This window comes from Pagrus major, chromosome 13, assembly GCF_040436345.1.
Source record: "Pagrus major chromosome 13, Pma_NU_1.0".
NCBI classification, from domain to species: domain Eukaryota; kingdom Metazoa; phylum Chordata; class Actinopteri; order Spariformes; family Sparidae; genus Pagrus; species Pagrus major.
Window position 1 is genome coordinate 25,020,773 of NC_133227.1, and position 12,819 is coordinate 25,033,591.

At 41.4% G+C, this 12,819-nt stretch overlaps 1 protein-coding gene across 1 annotated transcript in view; it reads left to right on the top strand.

Moving 5' to 3' along the window:
- The window catches only part of zbtb16a (zinc finger and BTB domain containing 16a), a 165,289-nt gene that overhangs the window by 133,937 nt on the left and 18,533 nt on the right, over positions 1-12,819 (top strand). Inside the window, exon 5 of the mRNA XM_073479166.1 lies at positions 8,571-8,741. Within this exon, the coding sequence (XP_073335267.1) occupies positions 8,571-8,741 (171 nt within the window). The remainder of the gene's footprint in view (positions 1-8,570; positions 8,742-12,819) is intronic.

A 12,819-nucleotide genomic window follows, 5' to 3' on the forward strand; every position in this document is an offset into this window, starting at 1 on the left:
AACTTCATTTCACTATCTAGCAATCAATTACAGAAACTAGTTCCCATGACAGCACAAGGTATATTTAGTGGTATTCTGGGAAAAACGTTGTTGTTTTACCTCATGTAGTGTTTCATGGTGGTAGAAAATTCTACATTTTGGACACATCACCAGCCTTTTCTCTCCTAGTTTGTCATCTATCTCGTCCTCTGTGATGCTGCGGTTGTTCTCATCCCTCCTGGAAGTCTGCTTTCCCTTTATACGCCATCCATGTAGTGAAAGATCGCAGATTGATATTGCGCTTTAACGTGTATTCACGACATGATCATGATCACAAATTGTGACATAGTGATCATCTGTAAAGATTTCATGTTCTCTGATCTTGCCATTAAATATTCATAACCTCTTGAATCAGGATTATTCTCTTTAATTAGCCCTTAGATCGCTATAAAATTGATAAAAAATGTTTGCACTGTTACCCTTAAGTGTTTTTGGACTACCGTTTTGAAGCCTCAGGATTGGCATTAACGGCACCACGTTCGGCCCTAAATTCCTCCCAGCGTTATCGTCTGTTTAACTCTAAACTGGACCATAATTTACAAAATAAACATTATGCTGTATTGAAGAAGACTTCAAACTAGCGATTGAGACCATTAACACATTTGGAAACTTGTTTCTGAGGTAATAAATCAACTGAGAAGTTGCTGAAGCTTCCATACAATCAGACTTCTTTTTGAAACCATTTGGCAAGAGAGAAACTTGAATCCAGAATGGTACAATTGTATTTTTCTGTTTAGTAAAGAAAATAGTAAGAGTATTTCATTTCTTGACATTTTGTTGTTTATTTTTGTTAATTTATTATGTCGTTTTCTCACAAGAGTTTATTTTGGAGTCGCCCCCTGCTGGCCATTAGAAAGAATGCCAGTGTACCGCTGCGACTTCGCTTTTTCAGAACTGGAAGCTCCATCCATATTTTTTATGGTCAATGGTCATTATACTCAGTGTCCATGTTTGATTTGTGAGAGCAGTTTTTGCTCCCTTTAGGTGAAACTTTAGGGACACTGGACTGTTAGCTTCCCTGCAGCGTTACAGACACAACAGTTGCCCAGTCGGGGTCCTGCTAGTCAGCGATTTGCCAGGAATGATGACAACACTAAAGTCCTGAGTGTCGGGGATGTACCCTAACATTTCATTGGGGACCTTTTCCGATCCATACAAGAGCAAATTACCAAAGGCATTTATTTGTTCATACATGACAAGATGCATTTCTCCGGTGACGCCCCGTGGAGGCGGAGATAAAAAGGTGCTTGGCGACCTTTTCAAAACAGCTGAGATCTGATGTGTGATGAATCCTGATTGCAGATGAGAGCAACAACAAACACTTGCAGTCTAGACGCAGCTAAAGAGCAGCAGGAACGTCACCTCTGCTTTGGTTTCTCACACCTTTCTCCGCCGACAACAGGCAGGACTGTTGTGACTGGTGTTTGCGGTGACTGGCAGTTAGGTGGTGGCAGCCAGCAGAGCCGAGTATTCAACAGAGCACCTATGTGGAAGGGTGTTGTTGTGACTGATCGTTGAAGCCTGTGTTCGCTGGTGTAAAGCTAGAATAGTTCAGAGGGAAGAAGGGGACAAATTGACCTGACTGGCTTAAAAAGCACCACCAACATTTGTGCACGTGTAAAGATTAATGATCTAAAGACTTACAGATTAGCTGTGGTGGTGATTCTTCTTCTTCACACCTTTGTCGGGGCTCTTCTTCGCTTCCATTAAACTGACCTTAGTAGTAGAAATGTTTGAGATTTAAGTGCTACAGGTTACACAGGGTTCACCCTATACCATCAGCAAAACATAAATGCGGGAAAACCTTCTGAAAGAACGGTGTTTCCTGACAAAAAAGCAAATAACTGAGAACCCTTTCAGTAAAAGAAGAGTGTTTTTTCAATCTGTGCAAACTGTGGTGCACCTTTTCTCAACAAAAAGTCAAATACTACAGATGTGATGCAGGTTTTCACTAGATTTAGCATTGCACCAGTCAGACCACTAAAGTTGGGAGAACAGGTCACCTAAACACGAGATAAATCACTTCTTTCAGAGCTGTCAGCTGCAAGTTGCGAGTCTTTATTCTAAACTACTGTTATCAGGTCAGAAATGATCACTCAAGAGGAATCATATTCATGAGAGATGAAACCCCAAAATCAGATTTTGTAAGCAGGACTTGAAGGCAGCAACTCACAAAGCCGTCATAGAAAATGTTGAGGTGACTTTGGGATCATCGTTCTGTTATTAATTTGCCCCTAGCTGGCTTTAAAGTTTAAAAAGAAAAGTAATTAAAAAACGTTAAGCAACTGTGACATAACCAATTGGTTTATGGACTACCATTTTGAAGCTGTGAGTTTGGCATTAAGGCCATCGTCATCTTGTGTTTTTTTTTTTTTTGGAGCCAGAAGTGAGCATATTTGAATAAGAAGGAAGTAGCCTGGCCTTTAAGCATACCTTGCTTTATGGTCTATTTTACTCCTAAACGAGACCATCATTTACAAAAATCATGCTTTATGGAAGAATACTTATGGGAGATTAAAAAGAAATCAGAGACTGTGGGATCATCTTTCTCTTATGAGGCCTCAAACTGTGACGCGTACAATAAATGTAGGACTTTTAGGATACAGAAGCCTATATTTAGTCACTATTACGCCCTCTCTATAGATAAACTATAGCTTATTATAGATTGCTATTGACAGGAGCAAGCAGTTACAGAGGTTGAGGGCTGTGGTAATGGCCTGTGATTGAAAACCTTGTGCTGAGGTCCCGCTGCTCTCTGCCTCATTAACTCTGGCAGGTCCTCTGTTCAGCACGCTGCAGTGCAGGCCACAGTCAGGACGCGTTTAACTGTCTCGACTACAGTCCAGGAAACACGAGCGTTCAGGGCGTATTTGGAGCAGGATTTAAAGGACTGTTCGTCTCATCTTGAAACATGACTTCGAGTCTTTAAAGTCAGATTTTGCAGCTTCTTGCTGAGCTTCAAAGAGCACAAAACATTTAGTAAACTCTGTGTTTTTGTTCACAGACGTTTAGAGTGAGAAACGTTGGTTCTGACATGATTAACGAGCTCAACAAAGGTTTTAATGGTTTTCCGAAAAAGTAATGAGTACAGACTATAGAAAACAAGCGTGTTCACTCAAATAATAACGCCTAAAACACTGACTTTAAGTATTTTAATTACATGGACATTTTCGGTCTAATTCTATTACATAAGTTCAATGTAAAGCATTTAATGCTGAGTTTTTATATCATGTTGAGTCAACGTGTATAAATTAGATAACTAGATGTTTGATTAATTACAGGTGACAGAATAACCAATTAGAAAAGCATTACTAAAATAAACACTTAAAAAAATGCATTGACTCCACATGACTGCATTAAATGTGACAGTCTACACTGAAATAAAATAAAATCATCTAATAAAACAGATGGTGGAAAGTACAAATACTTTGTTACTGAAGGACTACTTTTATAATTTGAGTGCATTTCAGAGCCTGTACTTTATCACTTTTACTTGAGTAAGAAGGTTGAATCAGTGCTTCTACTTGTACTTTTACTCTTTTCTTTTTTTATAAAATATATGTACTTTGCCATCTCTGGTTTTACAGCCTTTGTGTGAGCAAGTTGACCAAAATCCAAATTTAGTCAACTCTAGTGACTTCTCTTCAAGCCTCAGTATCCTCTTAATGGAGCGATTATTCTCACAAGACACAGAGTAAAAGGAAAAATTACCTACTGAGTTCTTGTTAAAAAGTTTGAGGCCATTAACTGCCTCTTTTTTTTCCAGCTGGTGGGTGTTTGGGCTAGTGGTTACCCTCCTGCACATCAGAATCAGAAAAAGTGTCCACCTCCATGGCCATCCTCTACCCTTAGGCCATCTCTCTCTGTGCCCATCCGGCCACTGTCGCCTCCCATCGGGGAGTATTCCTCTCCATTACCGGCCTCCGTCCGTCCCCCACTTAAATAACAGCAGCCCTGCCACTCTCGGCCCATTAAGATACTGCCACCACTGCCGCGGCCGCACACACAAGCGGCCACAAACTGCCCGAGCCTTTTATAAATAGATGGCGGGAGAAGAGAGAAGAGAGAGGCTGGTTAGAGGAGGTAAATTATTCCAAAACAGCCAAACAGGACTGAGACTAAGAACCCCCCACTACTCTGGCTCCTCCAGCTCCTCCGTTCAGGTGTCACTTTGGGCTGACTCAATTTTACACTGTAATGGACCTCCTGGGTCAACTACTTTTCTCCCACCTTTCCTTCCTTTTTTATCTCTCCGCTGCTCTCTTCATCCATCAGCTGCCGACAACACCTTTACTCACTTTCTTGCAACACACACACATTATTCGCTGTACTGACTGTATAGTTTGTTCCACTTAATTTTGTCTAACACTAATCAGGGTTCACACTGCACTTTACCACGAACTGTGGTTTGGAGAGAAAAAGGGGAAATGATGGCGAATAGGAAGTAGTTTTTCCGCATAGGGCTGGGTATCGAACTTCTTCTCATCCGCACAAGTGTAACATCTCAGATGTCACTCATGTCAGTTATACGAATGGATGTTTAAAAGTAGAGAGACGCCAATCAATTTTTCTCCACGATTTCTATACAAGGGAATTTTTACACAATCCCAAAACCTGGATTTGCATTGACTACCTGCCACCATCTTTAGTAGTTGCTTCTGCCAGAAAGCACAAATTCATTTGGTTCATTACGAGCGTGTTTTCATGCACCATTTTTCTTATTCAAGACCCTGGAGAGGTCCTCCTCTGGTATTGAGAGTAGGCGACCTCAGACCCTTCTTTAAAGCAGAAAATGTCCTGATGAATGAGATGGAAAACTATGTCCAATCCAATTCAGAGATATTTTCATCTGCTGATTGGTGTCTACAGAGTGGTTGGCCTTTTCTAATGAAGCACAAGGCAGCTATTGATCCTATTGTCCACCTTTTTAGGTCTTGTGTCCTCCTTATATCAGCATATACATCTTTATCTTTTGGCAATGAATGATCATGAATAGCAGCCCTTCAAACCTCAACAAGTAGAGGCTGGATACTTTTTTGGATCTAGTTTTGTATTATTTAGAAACTAGCCAGTTTAAATGTCCACCAGGTCCTAGTTTCTACATTTCTTCACCAGCACAGTTCTGTCTGTGTGTCACGCTGACTTTTTTGCTCTCCATTATACCCTCTCTGCTGTCTCTTGTTGCTTTGAGAACACACTTTGAAAAGCAGTGACAGTCGCACTTCTTTTAAAGTTGACACATACTTTCAAACACACTTCGCGCGGCATTAAACTCAGTGTGACTCGCCACTGTAAATGCCCTGACTTCAAAGTCTTTTTTCATTTCGTGCTTCTGCTTTTTGTTCACCAGCTCTGTTTTCTCTGCGTGTTAGTGTGTGTCAGTACCTGGGTTTCGTATTTCAACCACGTCCACGCCTGAGCCTAGACCTTAGGTCAGAGGTCTGATAACCTTTTACATTCCTAAACCTTTGGCTAAAGTCTCTCTCAACCCCCCACTTCCCTCCTCTCACTGTGTCAGTCACTTATTCTGCCTCTAGACCACTCGAGACATTTTCATTTTCCACCTCTCCGAACAACAACAATAACAGCACGTTACTTTACGTCTTTAATGTGACCAAGAACTGTTGGTCTGAAGTGGCCTGGAGGAAGAAGTACTTTGCTTATGCTAGTGCGCTGACAGATGCACAAAAAACTAGGAGAGAGCGAATGCAAGGGAGAGTAGAAGTGAACAGGAGGCATGCCTGTCAATCAGAGCCACTTAAGTACCTGGAGTCCTAGAGGGATTCCAGGAGCAATCGACCCCAGTCAATAGCCTCTTCATTGATAAAAGCAGAGAGGAGGAGAAGAGCGAGGGAGATGCAACACAGGAGAAAACTAGCTAAGCACTAGTTACATGTGTGCACTAGTTAGACTTTTCGCTAAATTGAAGAAATCATCTGCATTACAACTGAGTTAACAACAGAACCCATATCCAGTAGGGTGCGAGAACCCTTAAAGTGCATACAGGTACCTGCTCAAAGCGATTTTCATTTCAGTGAAATCTAAGCTGAGATCTGTAAGGCTTTATGCAGAAACATGTCAGTTAGTTTGACAATAGAGGCATTTTAATTGTTTAAAAGAGAGCGCCTTGGAGTTTTCTTGTAATTTTTAAGTCTCCACGTATCCCCATCCAAAGAACACCTCTAACAAACTCAATTTAAGTCCAGGAAGTGCTGTCACCCCTTCATTTTTTGTTTTCAACATACAAAAGATGTGAACATTTTTTTCCAACTTCATTCATAGATTTATCATGATAAAAGAACAGAAACTTGATGAAATATGGTATCATAACTCTAGATCTAAGCCCTCCAACCCATCCCCCCAGCTTACCTCCAGCTGACCTTCATCATGGGTTATTCTGTCATATGAGTGGCATTAGTATGTATGCACCCAAAAATAATACACCAAGAAGAAAGGCAAAAAAAAAATTAGGATATGAGACGAATAAAGTAGCAAAACAATAATAAGTACAATAAGTTAAATGTCTATAAACAAATAGATTTTGAAACTAACCTTAATAAATAACACTTACACTACTCACAGAGTTTTACAGGCAAGCTGAGAAAATAAATTACAGCTATACCTCCTACAGTCACAGGCATAATCATGTAATTGCTATCAGTCATGGGAATATCACATCTCACATTACATCTCACCCGAAGTAATCAACAGTTGCAGTGTCGAAGAAGCCAGCGGCCTTGCAAACGCTGAAGTTTACTCAATGATTGAGAAGGTGCCTTGTCACGTGACCTCATTCCCAGTTTTTCCTGTGTTAATCCTTCCACATTTTTTATTTTTGAGCAGACACAGGCATGCAGTATATTTTGGTCGACATGCTGAACTGCCGACTCTACAACAGTATGGGCTGTAGCTGCTGCGGTAGTGGGCCACTCATACGTCGCATGAAATCAAAGAATGCTTGCGTTGATTGGCTGCGAGCACAACCAGTAATAGTAAATATTTTTCTAAATCTGGGTACGAAAAGAATGAATGCAGGCATCATTTGACTCGATACTACTCGATACCACTGGGTTATTTTCGCTTCTTTAGTTTGGCTGACTAAAATGAGAAAACCACACCAGTGAGTTCACCCTAGAAGACAAATGATTGATTCAAATTCGTACCACCAAGCTAATCACTTTAAAACATGAAATCCACCAGTCTAAACCCAAGTTGTCTGTAGGGGTTGCAACGTTCATGCAGTGAATGTCAAAGCCTTACCACATGTGCAGCCAAAAATATGATGTTTTTTCCAGAGGCGGTGGCATTAAAATCAAATGGGTTTATTCTGAAGGTAACATGAATGTACTCGGCCCAAAATATTTTTGTCTTTCTTGTGTAAAAGCAGAAAATCTGCCCTGATAGTGAGCCTAGAGGAAAGGTCAAAGGGTCACCAACATATTAGGAATCATCCTCACCTGTAGGACTGACAGATTACTTGCTCAGGCTTTCAGTCAGGGGTGTTCAGCAAGGATCTAATGAAAACTCTACACTCCTGCAGACACATTTCTCTCCTGCACTACAGAAAATGAAACATTGAGACAGAGCTGAACTCAGAAAGAGAAGGTTTGTCAATATTTATTTCCCTCCCACCAAAATTAGACTTTTTTTCCCTTCCTGGTTTGTACATCTCCTTCCTTTTACTTTAAACTGAATCTCCTATCTTTACCTGCTATCCAGCAGCTCTTCTCTATCCTTCCTCCTATCATCATCCTCCAGCGATGCATCCTCCCGCCATACCCGCTCTTCGGCGCGCAGAGCAGCCGAGACAGTGATTGATCTGGCGTGGAGGCTGTCGTGGGCCCTCCTCCTCCTTCAGTGGTTATGAACATGAGGCGGGCTGCTCTTCATAGATTTTTAAATTAGTGTCAGCTTTGCCCCAAAGATGTGTTATTGACTGATGAAATAGAAACTGAGCTCCAAACACTCAGTCCTTCCCCAGAGTTTTCCCCAGCCTGGTAATTGAAAAAGTGTGAAGGGAGTGTGTTCAAGGGAGCGTGCAACTGTGTGTGTCTGCGTCTGTGTTTGTGATTTTATGTGTTTGTGCGCTTGCAACTGTGCGCTCTTTATCTCTGCTGGAGAAAAATGCACAGTGCTCGCTGGAGTCAAGATTCGATTGAAGTATTGCATAGGAGATCTTTATCTTTCTACTCAGCCACCCTGAAACATGAGTATTGTGTGCACCTTTAATCCTATAAATACAGTCTGCTCCATGTAAGGCACAGTTATAAAACTGTAATATGTCTGAGCCCACGACATCACATCTAATATGTTGAATATGCTGTGTCTTAATCATTGTGCATGCTGTGGGGAGAGGTGACTCCCCAGTGACGGTGTTTTTTTGTAATTCTGGCCATCATTCTGGCCACGCATTTGACGGGCTAAGAAACAAGAAACTAACAGAAATAAGTTGTTGTTAATCAGTGGCTATTTGTAAATGAAATGAAATCTTCACAGCTCTAACTCCCCTGTTGTGTCTTTTTGCTCGGCAGGGTCGGACATGGCCATCTTTTGCCTGCTTTGTGGGAAGCGTTTCCAGACCCAGACGGCATTGCAGCAGCACATGGAGGTCCACGCCGGCGTTCGCAGCTACATTTGCAGCGAATGCAACCGGACTTTCCCCAGCCATACTGCACTCAAACGTCACCTACGCTCACACACAGGTAAGTGGAAGCACTCACAAACAGTCTTCACCATGGTTGTACCGCCCAGTCGCCGGGATATAATATTAGCAGTTAAAACCACAGATACATCCAAGGGTGACATTTGTACCGAACGTGGCATATCAGGTACACATTATATGCGTATTAGCCATGGTGGTGGTGTTATCACAATGCAAACAGCCGACCGCAGTTTAAGGACACATGGGGACATCACCAAAACACTGACTACAACTCATTCTTAACTATTCAGGCTTTCTTGTTTATTCTTTCTCTGTGTAAAAAACCTTTGTATCCATTTGTTCCAGTGATGTAGGTGTATATTTGCATATAGAGTGGGAAGTGGGATTCGATCACAAGAGGTCACTCAAGACGCATGTCGAGACGCATTTAATGCCAGGTGTGAAATGACGGGCTTGAAGCTGTCCAGTTGTGATCGGATCACTCAGGATGGTAAAACCAAATGTGAAATCCTCCGTTTCGGTTTCAGAATCCTCCTTATTTTTAAGGTCTCAAGGTTGGCGAGTATGCCTTCTCCGGGTCTGGGTCATAGTTGCATGCTAAGTAGCATAACCCTGATCCTCCCTTCTCCAGCTCATTCTGGGGAATGCCTTGACCTTCCCAGACCAGATGGGAAAAGTAATCCCTGTGGTGTATTGAGGGTCAGCCCTAGGGTCTGCACTGATTTAACCCAGAATATCTGCACATCAAAGCCTCTGGGAGAAATCAGATTTAGATGTCCAAACCACCACACCTCGCTCCTCTCAACGTGAGGGTGCAGTAGTTCTTATTTTGAGCTTCTTGTGAAGTCTGCCAGCTACTCCACAATCGAGTGGCAGTCACTATCCAGAGATGTGAGGGTTGGAGGACAGACTGACACATCAAGAGCTTTGCCTTCAATCTCAGCTCCCTCAATGCCATGAAATCCCCCCAAAATATTAGTTATTACCTGAAATGTATCGTAAAATATAGGTGACATTTTGGAGAGCTAACTAGAATAACTAGGACTGATGATTAGTCCAAAAAACAAAATATTTACTTCCTCCTGCAACTCCTGATATTTCATTCCTCCCGGGCCAACCTATTTTACATCAGTGCCTCAGGTGCACCAGCGCGCTGCTGCAGCAGCATCTGTGGTCAGGAAATGACTCAACTCTGTTGGTCATGCTCAAATAAGAATTTGCAGTGGACTTGCATCACCATTTGCGTCTGCCCCTTTATTCTCAAAGGAGCACACTTGAATTCATACTGTTTCTACCAAACTGCTAATAGAGCACAGCAGACGCTGAGGAAAGGATTCAAACTGACGTCAAGGATTTGTGATTATAAAAAAACAAAGGGAAAAGAAAGATGGAGTGTTGAGTCACTTGGATCAGTGTCGATTTAAAGACTTTATCTGAGACATTTTTAATCTTTGAAACATTTTCAAAGTAGTTAGGGTATTAATGTGTGAGTGGAGTATTAATTGCTGAGCTCCTCAAGGTTTTTTTGGTAACATTTCAGGAGCAAATCAGCACCGAAACCTGTTTTTTGAGCTGTAAAAATTTTGATATGCCCTCGACATAATGAAAATCAACCTCATAATATAATAGATATATGGGTTATTACTATCATATTGCATAATAGCAAGGCTAGATTACCATCTGTTCCCCTGAGCAAAGACCAGGCTTCATTGTGTGGCAGTAGGATTTTGGTATTATGATTAGTATGATTAGATTTTAGTTTTTAGTTTTGTTTGGAAATATGAAAAATAAATAAAGGCCCTAAGAGTTGACCTGATTTTGTGCCTCATAATGAAGACGTGTGTCAAGAGATATTGTGATTATCCCTAAATTCACTTGTGTTTAACAGGCTCAGAAGCAGTTAGCAGGTATGTCTGATCAATAGTAAAAAATAGCGCCTCAAAAATTCTTGTAATATTAGTTGTAAGAGAATAATATAACAGCTTAAAAGCACGTACTTATTAACCCTCAAAGACCTAGACACCCACCAGTGGCTTAAAATAGCTGTTGCTCTAAAATGTTTAATGACTTTTGACCTGCTAATCCTATCCATATGCTTTAAAAACTCATGTTAAGTCTCAGCTTTTCAGTGGTCACACATGTCTTGTTTAAGCATTCAGGGGCTCCGTAGTGAACCTGATTATGCCATCACAGTCTGCAGCATGGATTTGTCAAGGAAATAGTTTCGTCCTCTGGGCCAATTGGCAATGGTTGTAGCCATTCTTCATTGTCCTCTGTTTTTATTTAGTAACCTTTCTGTTTACTCTCTGAACCTTTTTGGACACGGCTGCAAATTAAATATAGGATTACTTCTGTTTTTCACTTACAAATGCCGTAAATAGTATTAATATTATAATAAATGACTGCAACTTGCTTAGGAAAGGTCAGATGGAGACAGAAATTCATATGGAACTAGATGGAGGTTCACAGTAAAAACACCAAATTTTGACTGCTGTTTTTTCCTTTTTTAAAACTTCTGGTTGATTCATCCATTCTCAGACAAAGCAAATGTAAAGTTTGGACTTCAGATGAGCCAAACTTAAACTGTAGGCTCTCCTGAATCAAATGATGTGTGGCATTTGATGCAGACTGCTACAATAGGGTAGAAAAACATAAATAAATACAAAAGAGACAGGCGTCCCAAAAACTGTTCAAATGTTACATATCTGAGAAACTGAGAAACATTTTTAAACATAAGATTTTTTCTGTTTTTACCCTGTAAATATCAAACTAGCCACACATAACGTGTTTCTTCTTCTTACATAAATGTATGTTTTGCATACAAACCTTTACCTTAAATTTTCATATGAATTTCCTTTTGGTTTCCTCTCATAAATATGTATCCTGAATCTCAAAAGAATTCATTTCTTCCTTGTATTATCACATGGAAAGTTTTTTTCTAAGATTACCATACAGCGTACTGCACCTTCCACCCCTGGTGTATGAGGTTAATGGAGTAACTGACCATGAAGAAAGTGAGTTGTGTTCAGCCATAGTCAGAAAGAACCTTACACTGTGGCCCAAGAGAAGGATTGTCAGGGACAAATATAGCATCCTGTAAATACAAAACAAAAATCCTTGTTTTCTTTTATGAAAAAGGAGTGAATTATGTCATCCCTACCCTGTTACATTGCGACTTAAGCTCAGCTGAATAAACAGCATTAATTCAGGTCAACGCAAAATGAATTCTGCAGCAGTCAGATGCTTATTTACAGGGACTATTTTTTCTTTAGTCCACTAGTAATTCTCACATTGCTGGCTCTCCACTGAGGCGAGGCCAGGATACTAATACATTGTTGCAAGGGAGCAGAGGTAGCCTGACGGATGCGGCTATTCAGGGTGGAAAAAAAAAACGGAACCATGACAGAATATGAACACATGGAAATGAATCCCATTTCACCGGCGAGGGATGGATGCTTTTTTTCCCTCTCTCTCTCTCTCCCGCTCTCTCACCCAGCCGCCTGTCTGCGACCTTAAATAACAGTCTCACTGTCAGAGCCGATTTAGCTCACCAGCTCACGGATAAATATTTGAAACGAAAGGCAGTGAGATGAGAGCAGTCGGCCCTATTTACAAGTCAGGCGAATACACCATTAGTGTGTGATGGTGGTGGTAGGGGCTGAGGGGGGCTGGGGGGGTGGACGAGGCTGCTTGAGCCGTCTGTACAGTAGCGATGCGCACATCTGCTCCGTCTACCAGACATTGGAGAGGACACAAGCATCGTCTCTGATCCACCTGCCCACCCGGGCGACGCAAATGTCACCTCAGCTCGTCTCCGGAGCCGCAGATGAGACTCTGCAGCCTCATGCCACTTTGAACCTCATCCCGCTGTGGGCGTGTGTTAAATCACAATGAGCCAGCCGTGAAAGCAATCGTTTAAATATGATGTGGAGCCTTTTGTCAGGGGATTATAAAGTCAGCAACTCACACAGCCATCATGGGTGCCAGAAATAGGTCCTAATTTACCCTCTGAAAAAAAAAGAGAAGAAGTAGAGGCATGATGCTCCTCTACATATACACTTTGATGTTAATAATCTCATTCACAGCTTGCTCGGTAACAAGGCAAAGATGGTGTTTAA